Source organism: Zalophus californianus, chromosome 6 (assembly GCF_009762305.2).
Source record: "Zalophus californianus isolate mZalCal1 chromosome 6, mZalCal1.pri.v2, whole genome shotgun sequence".
In the NCBI taxonomy this organism is placed as follows: domain Eukaryota; kingdom Metazoa; phylum Chordata; class Mammalia; order Carnivora; family Otariidae; genus Zalophus; species Zalophus californianus.
Window position 1 is genome coordinate 24,759,547 of NC_045600.1, and position 25,315 is coordinate 24,784,861.

At 56.4% G+C, this 25,315-nt stretch overlaps 2 protein-coding genes across 18 annotated transcripts in view; one reads left to right on the forward strand and one right to left on the reverse strand.

Annotated features, from left to right (window-relative positions):
* Window positions 1–2,727: 2,727 nt before the first annotated feature.
* On the forward strand, window positions 2,728–7,914 carry NGB (neuroglobin). The gene is made up of 4 exons (XM_027571247.2): window positions 2,728–2,966; window positions 4,397–4,508; window positions 5,264–5,383; window positions 6,718–7,914. Exons 1-4 carry the CDS (start codon window positions 2,878–2,880, stop codon window positions 6,850–6,852), a joined length of 456 nt encoding a protein of 151 aa, XP_027427048.1. The 5' UTR covers window positions 2,728–2,877; the 3' UTR covers window positions 6,853–7,914.
* A 4,696-nt stretch (window positions 7,915–12,610) lies between these two features.
* TMEM63C (transmembrane protein 63C) overlaps window positions 12,611–25,315 on the reverse strand; it is a 125,318-nt gene continuing 112,613 nt past the window's right edge. For 16 of the 17 annotated variants that reach the window (XM_027569776.2, XM_027569780.2, XM_027569768.2 and 13 more), the window contains 7 exons: window positions 24,921–24,986; window positions 22,706–22,868; window positions 22,358–22,463; window positions 21,802–21,969; window positions 19,772–19,881; window positions 18,324–18,392; window positions 15,305–15,505 (listed from right to left, as the gene is read on the reverse strand). In XM_027569776.2, the coding sequence (XP_027425577.1) occupies window positions 15,305–15,505; window positions 18,324–18,392; window positions 19,772–19,881; window positions 21,802–21,969; window positions 22,358–22,463; window positions 22,706–22,868; window positions 24,921–24,986 (883 nt within the window). Of the gene's footprint in view, window positions 15,506–18,323; window positions 18,393–19,771; window positions 19,882–21,801; window positions 21,970–22,357; window positions 22,464–22,705; window positions 22,869–24,920; window positions 24,987–25,315 lie in introns of all 17 variants that reach the window. The other variant, XM_027569778.2, reaches the window with a different exon arrangement.

Sequence of the window (25,315 nt, forward strand, 5' to 3'; positions counted from 1 at the left end):
TAGAAGCACCTTCCCAGAACAACCTGACAACCCTGGATCCCTTGGGAGAAGGCCTGGACGTAGCTCAGAGGTGTGCAGATTTAGCATGTTCTTTTGTACGTGCTGCTTAATGCATCCACAGCTCATCCGGGGGCTGGCATCTGCTGCTGCACCCAGCCCAGTGGTCTTCGGGGAGGAAAACAAGCCCTGATAGCACTTGCCAATTTCTGCGGTGTAAATACTCCCACTATGGCCTATTTCGGGCTACTGTCCTGATGTCACTACATAAGAATTTGGAAAGATGTGCCCAGCTGGCTCTCTCAAGCCACCGAAGAGCCAGCTCCAGGACACCACTGACCTAGACCCAGTGACCTTGGCTTGGTCTCAACTATGGACATAGCTCTTGGTCACAGTCCATCAAAGTGAAGGAGGCCGTGGAGCACAGAGGCCTAGAGAATGGGCTGGAGTCAGACTTGAGGGCAAATCCTGGCCCCACCGCTTACAACTATGTGATCTGGGGTGCGTGACCAAACCCCTGGGCTTCTGTTTCCTCAACAGTGTAACCAGATTACGACAAATGGTACCTACTTGATAGAGGTCTTGTGAGGATGAAGAGTGAATGATGTAAAGATCCTTGTAAAGAGTCGGGACAGGAGTGCTCAGTGGATGCTGGCTCCATTATTGTCGACAGCTCCACCTCAGTGACACCACAGGCTCTAGAACAGCACTCAACTCTCCTCCACTAGAACCTGCTGCCCAAGTCCTAGGCAGATGCCAGGCAAGGAGGGGAGATCCTGTGACTTCTTCAGCCCTCAAATACGGACTCAGACCTTCCGTCTCCTGGTTGGAACACCCTCCCTCCCTGCTGGCCCTGCATCGGCCCAGCCAGGTTCTCAGGCCTTTTTTCCAGGGAAGTAGAGATTACAGCACACTCAGCCCCCTCCTCCTGGCTTGAGACCAAGTGAGTGCTGACTCCACCACTTACCAGCTAAAGCCATTAACTGCCATTAACGTATCAGACCCAGACCTTGTCCAAAGGAGAAGGAAGCAAGAAGGTCCCCAGTGTAGACTCTTGCCATGAAGTGCACACTGGGTGGGGTGGGAAGCCTTAGATAAGCCAGGTGGCCTACACAGGGCATCTGGGCACTGAAAGGTGAAAGTCACCAGAGACCCAAGTGGCCTTCACCCTGTGACCTGCTGACCTGGCTGCAGGGCCATGGATACCGAGTGAGAAGTCTAGTCCCCCGAGTAACCTAAGCTTTCCTCTCCCTTTTGCCCCCAGGCCCTTCGTGCTCTTACTTGGGGATCTTGGACTCTTTTGGACACAAGGCAGGCTGCCTTACCCTTACTCTCCTGCTCAGCCCAGAGACCCCAGAGATGTGTGGGGAGATGGGGAAGAAAGGAATAGGGTGTACTCCAAACTCCTGGGCATGGAACCTCAGCCTGTTCGTGACCACTGGCCCGAATACCGTCTTGTATCCATGGAACCAAAGGAGGTGGGCTGAAAGGCCCCTAAAGACCCCACTACCCGACCCTTTTACTGAGGACACTGAAAGAGAGAAGTAGGGAGGCTGAGAGGAGCTAGGCTCAGACACTGGAAATAATGAAGGATAAATGAAGGTTTGGCTCTCCAAAGCCTGGGGCACTAGCACTGAGCTGGGGCCGGAGGAACTTTCATGCTTGAAAGAGAAAGGCTTTGGGGTACCTGGGTGGCTCAGTAGGTTAAGCCTCCAACTTGATTTTTGGCTCAGGTCATGATCTCAGGGTTCTGGGCTCTAGCCGGGTGTGGGGCTCCTTGCTTAGCGGGGAGTCAGCTTCTCTTCCTCTGCCCCTCTCCCACCCCCTTAAAAAAAGTGAGAGAGAGAGAGAAATAGGCTTAGGCCTGACAGGTGGTCAACTTCATACCCTGAATGCGACTCTACTACCTGAATTTCAACTTAAAGAACAAAATAGTACTTCTATTTAAAAATTTTAGAAGTCTATTGAAAATCGTGGAATAGAATGCTGAAACTTAACTCCCTTGATGGCCAGGTATTGCAGTGGTCACAGCTGCTGCACCCTAGACCTGGCCCCGGCCAAGGAGAGCCAGGGCCAGAACTGTAGCTCACAGATTGTTAAGATGCTGTCTCAAGAACCGCCCAGGCCTGGCTGGAAATGGCTGCGGTCCTGTCCCTGTCCCTAAGGCTGAGACCTCTGGTGGCCCCCAATGTGCAGGGATGGGAGTGGGGGATGCTTCAGTCAGACCCAGAGCAGGGCAGAGGGCCTCTCCAGCCTCAGCCTGGTCCCACAGGCAGGTGTTCGCATCCCCTGGTCCCACGTGGGGGCAGGAGGAAGGAGAACCTGTGCCAAGGGGGTGGCAAACTCTAATGCCTCCAGGTAGCAGGTGAGGGAAGCTTGCGGAGAGGTGGCACATGCAGAGCCTACCTAAGGCGATCGAGTTCAATTGGTGCCCTAACCAGCAAAGTGGCGAAATCCTCACTGGTTTCGGGATGAAAAACTGAGGCCAGAGAGGCTCGATGATTTCTGTGAGGCTCTGAAGCCCAGGCGTTTCCCCGGCCACCAGGTCGTCCCTGGCCACAGCCGGTTGCCCAGGGATGAGCGCCTTGACGGACGGAGGGGGGCGGGGGCCGCGGTTGCTTTAAAGCGCCCGGGGCCGGGCGGCGCGGGGCGGGGCGCTGTCGGAGCGGCGGGGCGCAGGGCGCAGCGGCCGGAGCGGGGTCCCCGGAAGCGCCAGCCGGGCGGACACGCGGGACGCCTCCACCTGTGGCGGGGAGGGGGCGGGGGGGCGTAGGGGGTGCAGAGTGGCCCGCGTCGCCGCGGAGATGGCGCGGCACGTGCGGTGACGGTGCCTGCGCCCCGAGGGTCCCAGCCTCGCGCCCCGCGCGTCTCCGGGCGAGCATGGAGCGCCCGGAGCCCGAGCTGATCCGGCAGAGCTGGCGGGCGGTGAGCCGCAGCCCGCTGGAGCACGGCGCCGTGCTGTTCGCCAGGTGAGGGCTCCCCGAGCGCCCCGGGGGTGCGGGTGGCGGGGTGCCTCGCCCGCAATGGGTTCCCGGCGGCTGGGCTGGCGCCAGGGGAGGGAAGGTTGGCCCGCTGCCCTGGCGCCCGGGCGCCTCCAGATGTGCGCCAGAGGAGCGGGCGCGGCGACGGGTGGCGCAGCCCCTTCTGCGCTTCCCCCCCTTCCCCCAGCGGTGGGCGCGTCTTGCGGCGATTCCCCGGGGGCGGGCGGGGGTCCTCCCAGGTGGATCTCCTTACACTCTGGCCAGCAGGCGCTGGTCCCCGCGCTGCGCCCCCTCCCTGGCTCTGCTCCTGAGTGTTCAGTCCTTGGGTGGTGCCTGAAGGGGGTGCCCCGAGGGCTCGTGCGGGGAGGCTGTGCCCCCCGGGGGCTCCGGGAGGGAGGGCACGGTCCAGGCCCTGGAGGTGCACACTACCAGCAAGCCAACAGAAGGATAAACCTTTCCGAGGAAAGGACCGGGCTAGGACCAGACAACCACCAGCAAAGGGATGACAGACCCCCATGTCTCACCGCTGGGGAGAAGGGTGAGGGGGTGCGCAGACCCCAAGGGGAAGGGAGGCCAGTCTCCAAGCTTACCTTGAGGGTCTCTAGGTAACCCCTCTGCCATCCCCAGAGGCGGTGCTCTGTCACCATGGTTTCTCAGGAGCTTCAGCTCCCAAAGCCAGCCCAGAACTTCTGAGGAGGATTTTGCAAAACCTCCTCCCCAAACGAAGGGGGAATACATTTGTCGGGCTGCACAAAAGCCCAACGAGCCCTCTCAGGAGGGACTGGGAGCTTCTGCTTGTGCCACTGTTTTCTCTGTGGGCTTAGTGATCCTCTGTGGTTCTGCTACTTCCAAGCTGTGTGACCGTAGGTAGGTTACTTAAACTCTCTGGGCTTGTGTTTCCTCCTCAATAAGACTGGAATAACAGTTATATCTACTGCTTAGGATTGTGAGGGATACATAAGTGAACCACATGTAAAGTACTCAATGTCCAGTAAGTGTAAGGAGTTCTTAGTAGTACCGTTATCATCACTGGCCCAGGTCCCTACAGACACGATGAGACTAGGAGGTTCTGACCCAAGAGTGGAAGGGAGAGAGAGAGACAGAGACAGAGAAGAGAAAAGAGAGAGAAGGGCTTTCCTATTTGAGGACCCACCCCTGTCGCAGCCCTCTGAACTGTTTATGGAGGGTCTGCTCTATGTGAGGCCCTATGAGAGGCCTTGGGACTCATTGCTCTTTTCAGGGTGCCCCTCGGAGCCGGCGGGAAAGGGGCCAGTGCCAGGCTGGAGGGTGTGTCCTGGCTTCCAGCTGAATCTCTGCCTCCCCACCCCCACCGCACGGCAGCTGGGCCGCCAGGGCTCGCGGGACTGGCTGGGGCGTGCAGGGACAGCAGGGCTGACGCCTGGGCCTCCCCGACGCAGGCTGTTTGACCTGGAGCCCGACCTGCTGCTGCTCTTCCAGTACAACTGTCGCCAGTTCTCCAGCCCAGAGGACTGCCTGTCGTCCCCCGAGTTCCTGGACCACATCAGGAAGGTGAGGCAGAGGTGAAGTGGCCTGGAGATCCAGCAGGACGCCCTCCTGGCAGAGAATGGGAGGCTGGGGCTAGGGGAAGTTACTTCTGCCCTGGCCTGCTCTCATTCTCCTTCTGCTGCCCACCCCCCCTCCCCAGAGGTGTCTGCTCCTTGCCCTCTGTGCTGAGCTGGGTAGAGCCTCAGCCAGCTGGTCCCTGCTCCACTCTTGCCCTCAGCACCGTCCCAGGCTCCTGAGGGTGCTGTTGGCCCTGATCCACCAGGTGCCATCTGCCTATGACAAACAAGCTGGGGTTCCCTTAGAGGCTCATAACTCTCACAGTGCCTCAGTTTCTCCTTGTCTCGGGCAGACAGCACTGTCCCGCTGCCATGTTTAGGGCTTTGGGACCCTCAGAGGAGAGGAGCTGCCTTCCCAGTATAACATTAGCAGTTTGGCCACATGTTGAGTGCCTACCGTATGTAGACACGGATTGCCTTGCATTTCTTTTCTTTTTATTTTAGATTTTATTTTATTTTTTAAAGTAATCTCTACGCCCAGCATGGGGCTCGAACTTATAACCCTGAGAACAAGAGTCGCACACTCCACCATCTGAGCCCCATGGCCTTGCATTTCTGATCCTGGGAAACTGAGGGTCCTGGTTGACCTCTCTTACTCCTGGCTGGGACCCCCCCCCCCCCCCCGCCCAGTTCTGGACTGTGGTTGTGAGCAGGTGGGATTGCTCTGGCCTCTCGGGTTCACTGCTACTTTGGCCTTGGCAGGTGATGCTCGTGATTGACACTGCAGTGACCAATGTAGAGGACCTGTCCCCGCTGGAGGAGTACCTTGCTGGCTTGGGCAAGAAGCACCGTGCAGTGGGTGTGAAGCTCAGCTCCTTCTCGGTGGGTAAAGGGGCGCTTCCTGACCCTAGGCCACCACTCTCCCAGTCCTCCCTGTCCATCTGTTCTTTCTCCCCATTCCTATACCCTCAGATGACTAGGGCTGGGGGGCTGCAGCTTTTACTGCCGTGTTGTGTGACCCCTGGCACTGCCTTGACCTCTCTGAGCCTCCGATTTTTCTTCCCTGGTGTGGCTTCTCTTAGAACCATGGAAAGTTAAAGAGCCTCTGGGATTAGCCAGTCTGCTCAGCTTCCTATCGCTGTTGTGTAAAACCATCCCAAGCAAATGGTTTCTCATTTCTCTGCGTTCAGTGTGGGCAGTGGTTTCGTTGCCCATGGTGGGGCGGGAGGCACTCAACCGGGAGCTCAGCTAGGGCTGCTGCATCCAAGGCAGCCCTTCATCCTTCAGGGTCTCTTTCCCTGTGGTGTCTCATTATACGGGGGCCTCGCTGAGCAACCCTGCAGAGTGGCAGCTGAGTCCCCAGAGGGCAGAGCCCCGGCCCCTGCTTGCATCCCTCCTGGTGACGGCTCAGGGGGGAGGGACCCCACTCAGGGGGCGTGAATCCTCGAGGTGTGGCTCTCTGGGGGCCGCTGACGTGACAAGTCTACCCAAGTCCACTCACCTTGCCAGATGGTAAGCGCCCCGGGGAAGGGACCGAGTTAGTCTTGTCCTCTCTCTCTTGAGCATCTGTACGGTGCCTGGTCTTTAGTGGATGTCCGGTAATTATTTGTGGAATAAGTAAACCATATTTTGTTCTGACAATAACAAATGAGAGCCATTATTTTTCTTGAAGGCTTACTGTGTACAGATGCTGTGCTAAGAGCTTTCTGGGTTGATCTCATTTGCTTGTCCCAGCAATCCGATGAGTTGGAACTTTTACTTTCCCTGTTTTACTGATGAAGCCACTGAGGCTCAGAGAGGTCACAAAACTTACTCAAGGCCACACAGCTCATAGATGGTGGAATCAGCAAGTGAACTCAGGTGTGTCTAGTTTCAGAGTCTGGGCTCTTAACACCGTAAGTGTTGCCTTGGGGAGGAGGAAACGGAGGCCTGGGGGCAATGACTTTGCTTGCTCTGAGCTGCGGTTCCCAGACAAGGCCTTGGCCCCAGTCATGGGGTGATTGCAAGGCTGGGAATAGAGTGAAATGCTTCGTTCACTATGAAACCTCACATTTAAGGGGAAAGTTGGGTCCCCAAGGATTGGGGCAGAATCCTGCTCGGGAAGCATGGACCCTGTGCAGGAGAGAAGAAAGGTCCGGGCCTGAGTTTTCTCACCTGTGGAATGGAGCGATGCCTTCCCGCCTTCAGGAATGACAAGGTGCCACTTGCCTCTACAGACGGTGGGTGAGTCCCTGCTCTACATGCTGGAGAAGTGCCTGGGCCCCGCGTTCACACCAGCCGTGCGGGCCGCCTGGAGCCAACTCTATGGGGCCGTGGTACAGGCCATGAGTCGAGGCTGGGATGGCAAGTAAGAGGCGGCCCCTGCCCGGCAGCCTCCAGCTGGCGGCCCCCATCGGTCTGTGTCTGTCTGTTGCTCTGTGTCTGTGGTAGCCCAGGCTCCCTTAGGCCTCCCTGCATCTTGGTCCTTGTCCCCTTGGCTGTCCGGGAGAGGTGATAGAGCAGGACTGGGTCTCCGTCCCCCTCACCTCCAAGTGAGACGGGGGTGGCTTTTCCTTCAGGAAGGAAGGAAATTCTGGATTTCCCCGACCCCTAGTAGCCTCTCCCCTGCCTGCCTTCTCTTCCCTCTGGCATCCCTCCTCTGCTAGGACAGGGGCAGTGTGTGGCCACAGAGGTGGCATGGCGCTGGGAAGGTGGAGAGCTCTGAGAGCATGGGTGCTTGTCACCTACCCTCGTCAGGTGGGCCCGGGCCAACCAGGGGAGTGGGAGGCAGAGCTTCGGGCACCTTCCCATTTCGCCTGCTTTCCATGCTTTTCTCTCCCAGGGGCATCTGCCTTTCACAAGTAAAGAGGAGGGACTTTGGTAGCCTTCAGGGTGGAATCCCAGGTAGTGGGAGCAGATAATCAAGGGAGACGCTAAGGACGGGAGAGCGGACCTCATCTGGGTCTCAGATGCGCCTGCCAGCGTAGTTTTTCTTTTGCCGTGTCCTGTTCCTGTTCCCCCATTCAGGCTGCTGCTCGGAGCTCCTTTAGTACCACTAGTAGCACTCTCCGCAGGAACCAGCTAGCCAGCTGGGGGCGGGGGGCGCGGGGGGGGGGGGTGGAGCGCAAGGGAGGGGGGGTGATTTCATTCCAGAGAGGCCTGAGTTCCGGTGGCTGTTCTTCACCACCCCTCCTGCAGGGCTGGGCTTATCTCCCCCCCAGCCTCCTTTCTGCCGCTGCTCACGTGGACTGTGGGGCCACAGCTCCCCACGTTCAATACCTGGTGTGTGCCTGGATATAGGCTGCTGGAGAGAAGAGAGTGTGGCAGGGGAGGCCCTCCACCCTCGCCCTGAGCTGTCTGCACTTTTACCTTCTGCTCCCTGCCGTGGTTGTATAAACTCATGAGGAATAAACCTGTTCTGTGTGCCTCTCTGACCTGCTGGGACTGGTCCTTTCCTGGGTGTTGGCTTGTGGCCAGATGAAGCTGCAGGGCAGGGGACTTAGGGCAGGGTGGGAGGATGGGGTCAGGAGGGCCAAGGCCAGGGTAGGTATAAAAGAAAGGAGAGGCTCGGAGAAGGCCAGAAGCCGGTGGTGGAGATGGAGCTAGGGGTCTGTAATGGAAACTGGCTGGCAGCAGGGCACCAAACTCAGTTCTTCTTTCTCTTGGGCACACAGCCAGACTACATTTCCCAGCCTCCTTTGCAATTAGGTGGGGCATGTGACCGAGTTCTGGCCAATGGAATATGTGGACATGTGCGCCACTTCTAGACCTGACCCCCTAAAACTCCTGCATGCTCCTCTGTGCTCTGTCATCCCTCCACTAGCCTGACACAGATCTTACAGTGACATTGAGGAGGGCCGTGTGTTGAAGGTGGCAGAGCCACAGGGTAGAAGGAGCCTGGGTCCATGAATTGCTGCTTGGAGGAGAGCACCCACTAATCAGAAGTGGGAAGGACCCAGGAACTTCTCCAGCCTGTGGAATGAGGACTCACCCATTTTGATTTTTATAGGAAAGAGACACAAACTTCTGTTGTGTTTGTGTCATTATACATTTGGGGTTGTTTTGTTACAACACACACCCACACTAATCCACGGGCTGAAGCAGTTCACTGGTGAGGAGTCTGGGAGCCCACCTCCTGGGGGACAAGGTGAGGCCAGGGAGAGGAGAGGGCCAGGTGCCAGGACAGCAGGAAAAGGCACCAAAGAGTCATAGGTCTCTGAGGAAAGCTTCTCGAACCTCCCTGGATGGGCAGGTGCCAATCCCAGAGTGGGCTTTTTTAAGGAGATTAAATGGGTTTACCTGGGGTGTACACTGGAGTTGAAGAGCAAGTATGAGCATGTGTGAGTGTGTGTGAGTGTGTGTGTGTGGTCAGGAGGATCGGGCAGATGGGGGTAGAGACCCAGCCAGGGACATGGGGACGAGCAGCAGCATCAAGAGTGAGCCTCGCGTGAACAGGCTTGTGGGGCCCTAGAGCCGGGCTGTGAATGCTTATACCCGGCCCCCTGCCCTTGCCCCGAGCCTTCAGTTTTCTCAGCCAAGACCAATGTTGCTGGTGCCACCAGGGCCTCCCTAGCTCCCAGCTGGAGCCTCGTTTTGGGGGGAGAGGCAGAGGGAGAGGGTGAAGCAGGCTCCAGGACCCCGGGATCATGACCCGAGCCAAGGCAGACGGTTAACAACCGGGCCAGCCAGGCGCCCCTGTTGGAGAGTTTTAAAACTGAATCTAAGACGTCGTCGTGCTCTTTCACCTGTAGTCTTCCTTGGGAACATGTGGCTGATACCTTTTCCCCCTTAATCCACGCCATCAACATACCTGCCAAGATGAGCAGTATCTCTCAGCATCGCCTAATGCTTGGGCTTCTTCCAGGTTCCCCCGATGTCTTTTGCAGGTGGTTTGTTCAGTCAAGGACCACACATTGCTTCTGGTTGGGTCTCTTAACCTTCTCATTCTCAGCCCGCCCCTGTCCCAGGCTTTTGATTTGTGGGAGAAACCAGTTCACTTGTCCAGTGGCATCTCCAGCATTCTGACTTGGCTGATGCTTTCTCGGAGCATCTTTGAACTCACTCCTCTGTGCCCCGTTATCACTGTCAAGTGTGGTTAGCCCTGGGAGCTGCCTGCTTGCTTTCTGAGTCCTCTTCCCTTGGATTGCAGACGCCAGGGACTCCTGGTTTTCCTCCTTCCTCAATGCTCGTTCCTCGTTCTCCCTGCAGATTCCCTTCCCATTTCCCCTGGACCTCCTCTGGCCTCCTGCGCAGGTCCCAGCTGGTCCCGTGATTTAAACACCCCAGATGCTGATGACTCCAGGTCTCATCTCCAGCCTAACGCCCCCCCCACTCCAGACTCGTATCCAGCCCCCTGCCCAATGTCCTTACTAGGCATTTCAAGTGTAACACCACCAAAGTAGAGCCTGGTGTCTTCCCCGAACTGCTCCTTCCAGCATCCTCTGCCTTGGTAAACCGGTTTACCCAGCTATTCAGACAGAAGAACCGGGAGCCATCCACACTTCCTTGCTTTCTCTCAGATCCCCCATCTAATCTGTCCATGAGTCCTCAGACCTGTTCCGAACTTCTCCATCCCTCTCCTCATTTCCTGCCCCATTCTTGTCTGAGCTACCATGGCCTCTCAATGGATGCCCCCAGCAGAGCCCTGACGGGATTTCTCCTCCACCTTGTCCCCACCCAGAGGCTGCAGCCATCGCCTCGGAGCCTAAGGTGATCACATCTCTCCCCCATTCCGAATCCTCCAGTAGCCTCCATGTTGCTGGAGTAAAGCCCAGGGTCCTGCTGCCCTCCCAGACGGCCTCACACTGCTGCACACTCCAGCCGCCCCCCTGCACGGGATCCTGTATTTATTCCCTCCAGATCTGCCCTGCAGCCCCTCCATGCAGCCCATACGCGCCCCCATGTCTCATCCACAGAACAGCTCCTTCCAGATCCTCCCCATCTGCAGTCATTCCTCACCCTTCTTCAAAGCACTTGACCCTGCTGACATCTGCCATGTACGTTGGCTTATTGCACTTACAATCTCTTGCAACCCCAATGAGAAGGCTGCCGTGAAAGCCACTTTGGGCTCTGTGTTCAGAGGGAAGAGCAGCAGTGATTCTTCAGGCTTGCTGATGGGGACATGGTAACCAGAAGTGATCCTTGAGGGCCCGTGTGCATCTCTCCAGCCCAAACAGCAGTCCTCATTATAAAGTAAGATGATTATAATGGAAGTTGTGCCAGCGCTAGGTATTAATCGCTTCGGAGACAGAAGACAAATGTTTGAGGCTGCTGATGACCTACCCGCATCTGACATTTGAGCTCCCTGGAGGCCTTGCCAGCCTGTGGCTTTGGACTTAGGTACGGGCTGCAGGCCTATACTCCCCAAGGTGAGACACAGCGTGAGGTGCCAAGACCAGCTTCCCCTCTTCTGGGGGGATGTCAGGCTGTGATTGTTTTCCTCGTCCATAGGCACCTTGCCCTCTCAACCCTCCCGGACACTAGAGTCACCTGGGGGGCTTTTGTAAAATAGGGATGCCTGGGCCCCACCCCAGAAATTTTGGGTTGTTTGGGGATGGGGCGTGGACCCTGGGATTGTTTAAAATCTCCCAGGAGACTCTCACCTGCAGCCAGGATGGAGAACTACAGCGTCTGCAGCTGGAGATCTGCCGGACTGTCTGGGCCCAGGGGGCGTCCTGTAAACCAGCTCCCCCAGCTCCCCTGGGGCCTGCCCCAGAGCCGACTCAGGAACCCGGCTCTGGTCAGCTCGGAGTGTTCAGGACAGACCTGAGCTCCCAGCATGACGACAACGAGATTAGGTTGTGGGGAGCCAGACCTGGAGGAGCCCGAGACCACCCCGAAGTTTGGCCTCCAGGCAGAGCCTCCCAGAGCCCAGTGCCCTCCTACTTCCTCCGCAATCCTGCAAAGCGCGGCCCAGAGTGCTGTCAGGGGCTCTGGTGCCCCGGTGGGCACAGCCCTGTCCGATCGGGGACCTGGGCCTCCCTCTTGGCCTGTGCCAGCCCCGCTCTATGGACCTTCTAGGCCTCCAGTCCTGTTGGCCTGCTGATACAGAGCAGAAGGACCAACCCCACCCTCCTTTTCGGACTTGACGTGGCTGGGGCTATAGCCCACCCTCCGCAGCTTCTTTGGCTGTCTTTCCCTGAGCAAAGCCCCTGAAATGTCCGCTGAACCAAGGAATGGCCCGGGGCCTGTGATCTGGGGGATGCTGGAGGCTGTCGAGGAGAGCCTGGGAGGCAGCTGTTGTGGCAAGGCTTTGAAGATCCCAGGAAAAGGTCCCTGGCCCGATAGCAGCCATCAGCCCACCCCGAGACCGTCCTGTCTTCCCAGGGAAAGGTGAGGGGAGGCCTCCCCCTGCGGCCTCGCTCCCTCTGTCCCCCGGCTGAGTCTGCTCCGCTCAGTAGTAAGACAGAGCGGCTGTCCTTCTACCCCTGGTTTCGGGACTGGCCTAGGGGCATGGAGCTGCTGCAGGAAGGCCGGAACTTCGGTCTCCTAGGCCAGGACACCTCCCCGCCCACAAGCAGCGAATTTTCCCCCAACTTCGAGAACAACAACAGATGTAACTAGCCTTTGTGAGAGGGTGTTCCGTACCCAACTCAGGCCTGACCTGGCAGCCCCTCCGGCCCAAGGCCCACCTCCCCCCTGCCCTCGTGCTGCCTCCCAAGGCCGGCGCAGACCTGAGCCCTGTCTGCTACTTGTTCTGGTGGCCTCCCCCTGAAATCTTCATCTTTTCAGGCCCAGCAGCTCTTCTAGCCAACGGCCCACTCAGGGGGGCCAGCACTCACCCTGGGACTTCTGCTGCCCGGGGAGGCTGCTCAGCGACTCCATGGGTGGCTCCCGGACCGGGGAGTCCTCTGCTCCCGCCCAGGCGGCTCTGAGGGCACCCGCAGCAGAATGAGTGAGGCAGATCCCCCCTGTCCCTCCAGCAGACCGGGCAGCGCTTGTCGGGCCTTCCCCCTCGAGGACAGGGGCCTGGGAAGGCCTCGGGGACTAAAGGCATGAAGCAAGGTCTGATGCTCCAGCCTGGCAACCTCAGGGAGGTTCATCCCTGAGCAGCTCTGGCTCCTTCCAGGAGGGGGAGACCCTGCTGGGCCGGTCCAGATGCAGAGGCACAAGCCAGCAGAGGTTGGGAGGACTTGTTTATTCAAGGCACGGTCATAGCATTAATAACAAGAAGGTTCGGCATTCTGGCACATTCCTTTAGTGGTGGTGGCCAAGGGAAGTCCACACCCCATGCCGGGGGGCCCCAGAGGATGCAATGCTGCTGATAGGCACTTTGCTTCCGGAAGCATCTGAGGAAGAGGCAGGCAGGCATGGAGGTACTCTTGACCCAGTGGGGGCACTTCTTAGAGGCTCTAGGCAATCCTGGGTTCCCTCAGAGGCAGCCCCCTCCAGAAAGAATCAAGTCTGAAAGGCTGTGCTTCGGTGGAAGGCTGGGGAAGGACAGCTGGGAGGTGGGCTGGGGGATGGGGTCAGACGGTGGTGGGTGGAGGCCAGTGGGTGAGACAAGTGTGGGCTGAGAGGGCAGGCCCGAGGGGAGGTGCTGGGAGAGGGGGCCTGGAGGATGTGGTGTGGAAGGAGCCAAAGCATGCCCACCCTGCCTTCACAGTGACCATGGAGGTTGAGCAGCTGGGAGAGCAGGGGAGGGTGTCTCCAAAAAGAGTTGAGAAGTGAAAGGATTCTGGAACTTTCCCAACATTCGCACGGTCTTCTCTCAGAACCAACTGCACTTGGCCCAAATGCAGAGGGGCAAGCCCCCAGCCGTGCTGCCATGTAATCTGTTGGGACCCTTTCCACATGCAGCGTCCAGAGGCTGCTGGGTGGGCAGGGGACAGAGGAGGGACAGTGGCAGAAGCGGCAGGAATAGTCCAGCAGGGGCTGCGGGGATGGGGGGCAGGCGCCAGCAAGTAGTGCCCAGTGAAGGAGAGCCTGCAGGCCAGCTTCTGGTAGGAAAGCCACACGCACACCAAACATAACCTTCTGGGGGCCGGGGATGGCCCGGAGCTGGCCACCTCCTCATGGCATGGGCAGAGCTCCCTGTGGGGCCCGCCCGGACCACTGCTCTGGAAAGGACCCTTCTCTTTGTTGGCTGGTGAAATGCTAGGAGGGGCCTGGGATCATGAGGCTGGGTATAATTTCCTTCCTAGCTGGACAAGGAGTGAGAGAAACTGCCACCTCCTGAGCTGACTCAAGCTCTCTGGAAAGATCCCTCACACCAAGGTCTGGGCCAAGCCCTGGGGCTATGGCAATGTTTGCCTCTTGGGCGCTATTTCGAAGTGAAGCCTGGAGCTTCTGCAGCTGAGATGTGGGCACAGCTGGAGCAGGGGTGAGCCCCAGGTGGTCTGAGTTCAGGGGCACCCATATGCCTGGGACCTGGTGGGAAAGGCTCAGGTGAGGTGAGCGTGGGGCCGACTTCCCGCAGGTGGGCTGCAGGGACACAGACCCTTGGAGGAGGGAGCTCAGGAGAGGTCTAGAGCACGCAGACCCCTTTTGACTTGGCTCCTTCTGGTCCACTGAGGCCTCAGCCAGCCCTTTTCTGTGTCCTCCCCTGCTGTGCAGCCGGGTGGTCCTGATGGGGGCCTGTCCTCAGAGGCAAAGGTCTGTACCCTTCTGACTATGGCAAAGGTGCTGGGTGTCACCAGCATTGTTCCTACTCAGGATTCGGTTCCTGCAGTTCTTGAGTGGTGGCAGCCCTGGGAAGGCGGCCTTACTCCACCAGAAAAGGCTTCTCTGTGGAGGACACAGCCCCCACCCCCACCGCATGCCCGGCAGGGTGTCTGCAGTGTCTGGGCCAGGACCATACCGGAGGCCACTTGAGTGGTCTTCAGTGCAGGGTGCAGGTGGCCCCAAGACAGGAAGGGTCCTGCTTGGGAGGCCAGGGAATGGCCCATGCCTTTGGCTTCTTACCCTAAGCTGCTGCCCACCTTGGTTATGCTGGGGGCCCAGGCACTCAGGTGGGTGTGAGGCAGGAACAACTTTCAGTGGCCACATCCTTGACCTTGAGGGTCTTCTCATTAAGGCCTGGGGCTTGGGGAGCTGTATCTGGTTTCCCATCCCCCAGCATCTGGGGAGAAGACCCCTCTCCATGAATTCTGCCTCTGCCCCTCCCACCTTGTAGTAACCAGCCAAGGTTGTCTTCATCAAAATGCACACAGGTCCCGTTTAATGAGCCCCGAGGGATTGTGTCCCAGCTGCCCTTGCACGAATAGGAAGGAGAAGGTCTCCACCCTGCTGCTCCCGGGGATATCCGCCGAGGGGCAGAGGACTAGGAAGGGTCTCAGCTGCTCCTTGCTCTGGGTGATCCCCTCGCAGGGGATGTGCTTGATCAGGCCCAGCACACACACCTGTGCTTCCTCAGACCGCAGCGGCGGGATCAGAGTCGGACTGGGGACCGGGGGCGGGGGAGCTGTGGAAGCTCCTTGGCAGGGCAGCTGGTAAAAGGGTGGCAGAGACCCTGGAGAGTCTTCAGTGGGCGTCTTTCTGCCCCCTCCTCTACGCACATCTTCTCCACTCTGACCCCAGGAAGGTCCCTCAGCCTGCAGTCTCTGTGCCCAGCGCTTCAGCCACCTTTCCCGAGATGTGGTGCCCGCCTGTAGCCTCCATCCCATCCGGGTCCCTCTGCACTGCCCAGCACCTCCCATTCGAGCTGGTCAGCAGGGCGGGGCCTCCATGTGGCCAACAGCCGCGGTGCAGATGTCTCCGTTGGGGCCTTCCCAAAGTCTGCAGGAGGCAGTGGGGAGGTCCGGATGGCCCTCCCGCCTCCCCCTGCTGGGCCCTCCCCTGGCCGCCGGTCCCGTGCAGTCACCAGGTGGAGGCCTCCGGTCCTGGTCAGTGGTACTGGCTCTGGCCCTCCAGTTCCAGCCCTTCCTGGAACTGGGCGGAGCCCAGCTCCTGTGCAAAGCCCCTCACGCCATTCTCCTCTTCTCCCTCCTCCGGCTGTCTGTTTATGGTGCCGTAAGTGTGCCGAGCGGGGGAGGAGGCGGGGGACAGGTTCATCTCTGGCTCCTGCAGCACAGTGGCCACATACATCTGCTTGGGACAGAGAGCGGAGACGGGGGTGAGGTCACACCTGGGGTTGGGCCCTGGGCACACCCTTGCACTCATGCCCTACCCCGGGGCCTCTGCCCCTCTCGAGCCACGGATCCTTCCTTCTCTCCCAGCAGCCCAGGGCCTGGCCGAACCACCTGCTGAGGTGTTGTTGATCATTCAAAGAGCAACTCCGACTCTGAGGGTGAGTCAGTGCAGGCCTTCTGGCCCCTAGCTCACTGCTCCTTCACTAAGGTTCCGTTCATTCTTGGTGCCAGGTCAGGCTGAACCCGGCGGGGAGACGACACGAGGCTCCCCTATGCTGGGGTCTGGAGAGACCTCCATCCCTGAGCTAGTGCACTTCTTAATACAGCGGGAGCTGCACCCACACCTCCCCTGGGGTATGATATCAGCTGGCCTGTGAATCAGGATTTGAAACGGAGATTGCTCCCGAGGTCCTGGCCAAGTGACCTGTCCAATGCAGGAATGGTCCCGGGAATGCCTGGGAGGGCAGCAGAATAGAAAAACAGGAAGTACTAGGGACAAAGCTGTTTGTCATCATTTGAATGGCTTTTAAACCAACTCCTTATTTTGAAAATAGGTAATTATGGAATAGAATTAAATCCTTCCTCTAGGAATTCATGTCAGTGAAACCAAAGAGCCCTGGTTGATGAGGGAACACTTTTCCTACAGAAGAATCTAGATATTTGTAGCATTCCAAAGTAAACCCCATATAAACCTTCTGGTCCTAAGGGGCAGAATGGTAAATGAACAACAGAAGAGGCTGCTGTCATCCCCCTCATCTGGGAGTAACCAGCATCCTTAGTGGGAAAAAAATGGGATAGTCTGTTGTCTCCTGGTGTATGCACGGCACTGCCTGCCATGCGTTTTAGCCCCTAGGGCTGAATCGGAATCTCTCCAAGCCTTTGGACTGAGCTTCTAGTTTTCAGGGAATACAGGAGATAGTGGAACCTGCTGTAAGACATCATGAAGAAATAGCCAGGAAAACCCAGAAGGTGGGAAATTCTGCAGGACCACTGGCTGGGTCTCTCTGACAGGCCATAAAGAAGAGACTGTGAGAAACTACAAGAGACATATGCAGGGACTGGATTCATCCAGCACAGAGCCTGGACTGGATCTTGGCTTGGATACGCTTTGAGAAAGATATTTCTGGAACACTTAGGACGACTTGAGTATTTGAAGACATAGAAATTTATGTACATGGAAAGGTGGAGATTATTAACTAAAATGCAGATTATAAAACAGTATGAACAGTATCATTTCATTTTAGCAAAAATTATATATATGCCTGGGAGAATAGACACTAAGTTATCAGTAGTCTTCTCTGGGTCATGGGAATATGAACTTTTTATTTTCTTGTTTTTTCCCCATAATTACCTACAATGTTCATATACTACTGTGGTTATCATGAAAGATTAAGAAAATCAATTCCAATGATTTTTTTTTTTTTTTTTAAGCTCAGGCTTCAGAAATCGACAGACCTGGTTCAAACTTTGTTCTTCCTCTGCCTTGCTCAGTAATGCCCTGGGGCCTAAATTAATTGACCGTTTTGAGCCTCAGTTTCCCTATTTGTAAAATAAGGATAAAGACCCTCTACTGTGTGGGTGTATCATATCATAAAGATTAGGAGTGAGAATGGCAAAGTGTCAGGTTCCTAAGGGGATCCCAGAGGGGTCATCTTGTGAGGGCCCCCGGGGAGAGATGGCTACGTGAGAAGAGGCCCCTGCTTTGAAAGCTTTGTAGACTCTCCAAAACCAACGTCCCTTCTCCCCACCACTTCCCAGAGATCTGCCCCTCTCTGTAGGGTTTTTTCCCAAGCTGAGGAGGACCTGCAGCTCTGTGCACTGGGGGTGGGCATGTCCCCCACTGTTGTGTCTGTACACTTTTCCCCAACTCTGTGGCAACCAAAGAGCCCCGTCTCCCCCACCTCCCCCCCAGGGCCCTGCTGCCCACTCTGCATTTCCACCACGTCAAGAGCTGTCTTCCAGTGCCCAAACGCTCCAGAGTCTCTCTTCCGGGCCTTTGCACAGGCTGATCCTCCTCCTCGAATGCTCTTCCCCCACATCCTATTCCATCTAGCAACTCCTACTCCCATTCCTAGAGTCGGATTAGATGTTCCCTCCTCCGGGAAGCCTTCCCTGAGTGCCCAGGCTGGCTGGTGCCCTTCTTCAGTGCTCCTCCAAGATGCCCTGGCATCGGGGCACCCAGCTCAGGGCAGGCATCGGTGGCCCTGCATCCACACTGGTGGCAGGGAGGTGGGTGAGCACTCGTGCCCCTCCAGGCTGAGCCACAGTGAGGGAGCCAACTGGGCCCCTGCATTCTGACTTGGCCTGTCTCTTCACGAGCTGGTGGGCTCACTCATGCTGCTGCCGTTGCCTTACCATTCGGGGCAGACCTCCAATAGTTCCCTGCAGCTCTGTGTGCGCCGCTCTGCCCAGCAGCTGTGCCCTTGGAGGCAGCCTTCGGGCCCGAGGCCGAGTCCCGGCACGTCCCTGTGTCTACACGACTGATCTCGCTGTGGCTGGGCCTGCCCTGACCTTTCTCTTCCTCTTTGAGTTCCTTTTAGAGTATGTCCTGCCTCTTCCATCTTCCCATCTCTTCAGCCACGGCCACGGCAGCAATTTGACCTGGGCCAAGTCCTGCTGGGTCAGGCGAGGGAGCCCCGGGGCGCCCGTCTCCTCCCCAGTCCCCGAGGTGGGCACTACATGCCAGTGCCCCCCCACACTGCTGCTGAAGAAGCCCACCCCTGCAGGTCCCCCCCCCTCCTGACCTGTCCCCCGGGGTGAAGGCAGTGACTCACAAGGGAGGTGGGCGTGGAGGAGGTGCTGCTGGGCTCCATGTCGAACACGGTCTCCATCTCCTCCTCGGGCTGCAGCAGTGGGCAGAGATGTAGAGGGTCACAGAATGGGGGTGTCCACCCTCTGCTCCCTCCCTCCCCAAACCTGCACCCGGTGCTCGACGCCATCTTCTCTTTTCCCAGACCTGTAGCCCCGGGCTGCAGCCCAGGGGGACAGGAAGAGGACCAGGATGCTGGTGGCCCTTCTGAATGGTCCATCCCCAAGAACCATAATGGGGGGAAAGTAAGTAGAGTTGGGATTGGGATTCAAATACGAGCCTGCTCGGACCCTCGTAAAGGCTTGACTTCAACTGCCTCTTCTTTCCCCCTGGGGGTTCTCCTTCCCTCTGAGACCAGTCCAACATCATGGTTTACGTCCCCTGCCATCTCCTTTCTCTGGAGTGGACACCTGGGCCACCAGGTTGCATGGCACTGTTGGATTGGGAAGACAGAGCCAGAGGCATTGTCCACTTTGGTTCGTCATGGCACTCGAGCCAGGGATGGAGGACGGGCCGGGCAGAGAGTGCAGTGGGGGCCTAAGCCCGGGGCCCCCAGATGCAGCGCCACTGAAAGTAAAAGGTCCTCTTCCAAGAGGCTCCCTCCTTTGGCTCAGCAGGATACCAGAACTTTGAATTAACTTCCTTCCTTTTCTTTATATACAGTCATTTAAAAAGGACACAATTTACTATTAGAGACAGAACACCTGCATTCGTTGACATAAGCAGAAACATAAATGAATGTGAACCAATAGAAAAATGGGTAACCACGAAAAAAAAAATGTTTCCGTTCCCGGAAATCATTCTAGCATGTCCGTACAGATGCGCCACTTTGGGAGATGCCCACGGAGGTCACACAGCATTGCTGGCCTGGGTCTCAGCAGGCAGGGACTGGCTCCCTTCTCTAACGACAAGGCCGGGCTCCACTGGCAAAGAGCCCAAGGAGTCACAGGGCCCAGAGAGCCTGGCCTCAAGTTCAACAGACTGGGATTGCTAAAAAGTATAACTAACCCCCTCCCCCAGGGCATCATCCTTCTCTGCACCCACCCTTCCGCCCTTCACCCCATCTTCTCTCTCTCAAGCCTCCTTCCTTGGACTGGTGCTCCCAGCTCAGTGGCTGGACAGGCTCGCGCTGTCGGAGGGAGGGATGGGCCAGCAGTCTGCTGTTTGGAGGAGGTGCCAGAGGGGAGAGGAGAAGGGGACAGCTGACTTTTAAATCTCCCCACCACTCAAGGGGGCCGGTGCCTGGGCCACGCAAGGGCACACACACACGCACCCTGAGTTTGCACACCCCATCATCGGAAAGGCAAGAACCTTTCATCTCTGTGGCACCGTGGGTACGCAGGTTGGGAGGTAGCCTAGAGCCATGGCCCGGGGGCCAGTGAGAACGAACGGAGGAAAGGAAGGGTAACTCACCTCATAGTCAGATACCCCCTGGAGCTTCCCCAGAAGAGTGCTAACGAAGGCGATGACCATGGAAATGATGAGCGTGGAAAGGGAGAAGAAGGTGATGGTGTGCAGCGTACCTGCCAAGAAGAACAGGCCGTGGGGTTTGGTGCTCGAGGACCGGAGCTGTGGGCAGGAGTCTGCCAGCCGAGATGTGGGGTCCTTGGGGTCCTCAGCCCCTCTGTGGGGGCTTCGAGTCCAAGGCAGAGAGGCCCCTGCCCCAGTTCTCCCCCTAGCAACTGGAGTCAACGCACCTGGCCCATGACATCATCCCTCAGTGCTCTGGGACCAGTTTGGAATTTGGCATCTTATGGATATGAAAAAATTTAATTGCCTTTAAGTATCCACTCAAGTGCCCATGAGGCATGTCCTTCTCGACCCGTCAGTTTCCATCCCACATCACAGTCGTGGGGCAGTAGCTCCAGGTTACTCACTCATGCAGTGGCCCCAAATATAGCCCCCAAATACAGTCTCTGACCCACACCCATCCCTACAAGCTTCCGTGCCGGCCCTCACCTGTGCTAATGGCCCTGGAGAGCGAGCCGGAATTCAGGTCAGGTACATTTCGCTCGGGGATATATTTGGTAACTTTTTTATGACACCAGTTTTCTACTGAGGTAAAGATTAAAAATCAATCTTTACAGGGCGCCTGGGTGGCTCAGTCAGTTAAGCATCTGCCTTCAGCTCAGGTCATGATCCCAGGGTCCTGGGATCGAGCCCCGCATCGGGCTCCCAGCTCTGCAGGGAGACTGCTTCTCCCTCTACCCTTCCCCCCCGCTTGTGATCTCTCTCATTTAAATAAATAAATAAAATCTTTTTTTAAGAAAAAAATCAATCTTTACAGTCAGAGGCTAACCCACAATGATGCTGGTCATTGTGTTCCTATAAAAGCAAAAATGGCCAACAGCTTTGGTATCCAGCCATGGAGAGCTGACAGAAATGGGCAGAATTAATTCAAAGGCCTGTGCTCAAACAGTATTTCAGTAACACAGAAAATTGCTCAGAATGCTATGTTGAGTTAAAAAACTCAGGATACGGGACTGAACATTATGAAATGGAAATCATGATTTTGGGAAAAGCAAGAATAAACCAATAAGCCCCTCCTGCTCTGCCCTCTCCCCCGAACTGTGCACACAGAATGAGGTCTGAGCGCAAAAGACAGGCTCCAGGGGAGAGGACAGGGCATTCAGATCTTGAAAATAAATGTATAGTGTTTTATACTTCGGAGAAAAATTGTTTTTAATAAATGAAGTCCTCTAGGTGGCAGGGAAAGGCGGGGGGATAAGAAATGGGGAGATGGCTGACAGATGGGTGACGCACAGAAGTAACTGGGAGCAGAGCTGTTTCCAGCGGCCGCCGGGACAAGACAGTAAGAAAATACAGTTTCCTTTCTCCAGGCCACTGAGATGATGTAGGTCCAGGGTCCCTGAGGGAAGACCAGTGTGGGGAGAAGGCAGGAAGCCGTCTGGTGGCAGAGAGGATGCACAGGTCAGTGCAAGCTTCCTGCCTCAGAGGGGATGGCTCGCATGTGGTCCACAGGGACAGGGAAAGCAGCTCTGTGTAGCCAAGAGCAGGGGAAAAGCTGGCCCCTGGGGCAGGCCCCGAAGCCTCCTCCAGTTTTTAGGCAATCTGGAAGACCAGGCATCCCTAGGATCCCAAGGGGGATGTCACGGGAATTAAGCCCAATAGCTAATATTTATTCCTGCCAGCCTTGAGTTAGAATGAAGGAATGTGACGTTTCTGGCTCTGAGGGTCGTAAACCAAAGTGCATACCGTACCGTGTTGGTCCAAGCCCTCCCCTTAGCTTCAGAGGTCTGCTGGGACTCTGGTGCGAGCCCTAACTGAGGCCTCAAGAAGCCACCTGGGTTGCTGCAATCTGTGAGCAGCCCTCGCTCCTCCCAGGCCTTCTCTGCTTGCACGGAGCAGAGGTGCTGTTGAGGGCTGTAGGCAGCAGTGGGGAGTAGGCAGGGGCAGGAAGGCCAGGCACGCCTGGGACCTACCTAATCGCAGGATGGAGAAGAAGAGCATCCAGAACAGACCCAGGAGCGGTGCGAAAATGGCCTGGTAGACCGCGGCCATGTGGATCTGCTCGTTGAGCTTGGTGGGCGCGTAGGAGTAGTACATGTTGTAACGGTCGGTGATGTGCTTCATGCACAGGTAGAGTAGCCCTGCGGGGCCGGGGGCAGGGGGGTGGGCGCCACACACTCAGGGGCTGCTTCCACAGCCAGGCCCCCCCAGGCCGCAGAAGCCAGATTCAGGTCTTTCCGGGCAGCGAGGGCCAAGGTCGGGCCGTGGGAGCCCTGTGGCGCTGACTGCCGGGACCCCAGTTTCCCTTGATCCCCCAGAGTCTGTTCTGCCAGTTGGGTGAAGGGTCATTCCCTCAACAAACATCCCGTGTGAACAGCCATCCAACCTCCCCTGACCTGCACCGGCCCCTCCCTGCTCTGCTGACAGTCTGTCCCTGCCCGGCCTCCTCATACTCTGAGGGTGGGGGGCTCAACCCCTCCTCCCAGCCTGAGGGTGCGCAGCCCTGGGGGTGCCCGAGGGAAGACTCACCGAAAGGGACAATGATAGGGCAGGTGATGCTGTATGCTATCACCACGCTGAACACATTCATCATCCACGCATACTCGCGCCCATACTGGAAGTCCATGGCCTGGCTCTGGGGCGGAAGGTGGGGGTCACTTGAGGTGGCCTGGTCCCCTTGGCTCGGCTCCGTCTGTGGCTCTTTGTCTATCCCCGGGGAGCTGCCTGGCAGCTCAGGCCTGGAGGCGGGCTCCCTGCCACCCCCAGCCCACCTCGCAGCTCACCTCGGCTTCCTCATGCCCCTAGCAGGCTCCCTTCCTGACACCACCCCCCCCCACAAAGGGAAGGGCTGTGCGCAGGGAAGGGCCCGGCCCCCACCTTTCTGATGTGGACTCTCTCTGGCTCCGACCTGGAGAAGAAGAGGCGGGTGCTATACAGGAAGAGGGACCCCAGGCGCAACAGCTCCATGCCCGTGCCCAGCAAAGCCGCCGTGATCACATAGTTGACGAAGAAGGCGCCGTTGTCCGGCAGGAACACACACCTGGCCGTGTAGACAGTGGAAGACAGCACAGAAGCCAGAGGGAGAAGGAAAGGGCCGGGACGTTGGGAGAGGGGTGGAGATGGGGATGGAAACAGGAGGGGGGGGTGGAGGTGGGGGGGGTAGAGATGGGGAGGGGGGTGTAGGGTGGGCGTGGAGATGGGGGTGTGGAGGACGAGGGTGGAGATGGGGAGAGTAAGCTTCATATGCACATGTGCCCCCAGCCCAATTTAGGTTAATGCACACCCTTCTGAGCAGGAATGGGGCTGGTCTACATCAAGTGTGGGTGTGTTGGGAAATACACTCTCTGGCTTGATCTAAAGCAGGGGTGCTTGAACAGGACCCACAGACTCCAGAGAGTCCATGGGGAGAAGCTTGGGGGGCTCTGTTGACCTTGAATGTGAGCAAATGAAGGAGACATGTGTCTTGACATTCATGAGCCTCTAACTGCAATGTACCACTTCTTTCCATTAAGAACGTGGGCAACAAATCACAGCAACGTCAGCTATGGCTATGACCCAGTCACCAGCTGCAATCACATATTTTCTTGGGGCGCCTGGGTGGTTCAGTTGGTTAAGCGTCTGCCTTTGGCTCAGATCATGATCCCAGGGTCCTGGGATCGAGCCCCACATCAGGCTCCCTGCTCAGTGGGGAGCCTGCTTCTCCCTCTCCCCACTGCTCCGGCTCTCTCTCGCTCTCTCTCTCTCTCTCAAATAAATAAATAAAATCTTAAAGATATTTTCATAGCCCACTGCAGTTGGTGGTGATATCTGACAATACCTTTGCACTCACCATCACTTCAAAATGAAGGTAGTTATTAAACATGCAGCTAAATTAGATGAGCGGACTTTACGTGATCGAAATGTTCCTGTCCGCAGGTCTGTGCTTGACATAGCTGGCCAGCTTCAGCTAGAAGTCATTCAGCCAGCTAAATGAATGGCCACACTGCCTGTTCTCACGTTGGTGACCCAGGCATCTCTGTTGCCTGTCCTTTGTCCCCATCTACAAAATTCCTTCAACTTCTTTGAAAGGAGAAATCTGTGAGCTCTCTGGATATATTTCAGAACTCCTTCAAAAACTATTCTTTCTTGAAGGTATCAACATTGAGGCATGGACCTACAACTTTCTTCTCTCTCATACATAAACTGTATGGAAGATACTGACCTAACCAAAGATGAACTCATTCATCTTAGAAAAAAAGAGTCCAACTTATCACAATTATAGTTCAACTGCAGAAACCTTAGAGAATCCTGGTCCTTGCCCTATAAAGCAAGCTTGAAAGCTTGCACATCATATGCAACATTACATCTTTGAAAATTGGGATTTTTTTAACATTTGTAACCTAATACCAAACCTAATACCAAAACAAAATCAAAATTGGCCGGATGCCCAACATGACGCGCATGTTGCTTCGTCAAAGATCCCTCGGCCCCACCCAACTGAATGTTCTGCTGGCTAAGTAGCCTCAGGGTTCACACTGACATCTCTAAAACAATAAAATATAACTTTAGCTTGCTTGTATTTAAAATGCATCGTCCTCTTATTAAATGCGCTAATAAAGATTTTATTACAAATGTACTTTTTAAAATATTTTGACAGCAATATTTCAGTATAATTGGTTTTCTTTGTAATCCAGGTATTTTGTGCATTTAAAGACATCTATTCAGAGTGCACATAAAACTGGCAGAATCTGAATAAGCTCTGTGGATTGTATAATGTCAATTTCCTGGTTGGGATTCGGCACTATAGGTTGTGCAAGATGTTACCAGAGGGGGAACTGGATGAAGGGTACACAGCACAGTGTGGGGGCAATTTCCTGTAAATTTACAATTATTTCCAAAACTTCATTCAGAGAAGGGATCCCTGGGCTTTACCAGATTGCCAGATAGGCCCCGGGCCCGGGAAAGGTTAAGAGTCTGCTTAATGAGAGTCTTTGCATGCATTCATCTCTACCTGTGTGAGCAAATGAAGGCGACACGTGTCTACCCGGCATGGACCCATGGGAGCCCCAGCATACACGGAGGGCACTCCTGGGGCACATGCTCTAGTACTCACTGGAACCTGATGGATGCCTGCTCCAAGTAGTAGATGTCAAAGAGCCACCGGAAAAAGACATCCAAACTAGAAGCAAGAACAAGGTAGGCCCTTTAGTTAATGAATCTAGGAACGGAGGCTTGGGGTTCAGTCCCTCTTGGGCCTGGCTTGCTTCCCTCTGTCCTCCCCGGCTCAATCCCTGGAGGCACTGGCATTCTAGTATTCCAGCTGGTCAGTCCACACTGCCTCTCTGCCTTCTTAATGCTGGGCCACCCCTGCCCTGAACCCTTTGGCCTCTCATCTCAAGTCTGCCTCTTCTAGCAAATCTTCGCCAGCCATTTTCCCCACAGTGCTCTCTCTCTCTTCTGATTTTCCACTGCACATTGGCTGTGTTTTTCCCACCTGGGGCTGTGAGT

Coding starts and splice junctions, on each gene's coding strand:
- NGB (XM_027571247.2), top strand. CDS start 2,878: ATGGAGCGCCCGGAGCCCGAGCTGATCCGGCAGAGCTGGCGGGCGGTG. Junction 2,967..4,396: donor GGCGCCGTGCTGTTCGCCAG/GTGAGGGCTCCC, acceptor TCCCCGACGCAG/GCTGTTTGACCTGGAGCCCG. Junction 5,384..6,717: donor TGAAGCTCAGCTCCTTCTCG/GTGGGTAAAGGG, acceptor TTGCCTCTACAG/ACGGTGGGTGAGTCCCTGCT.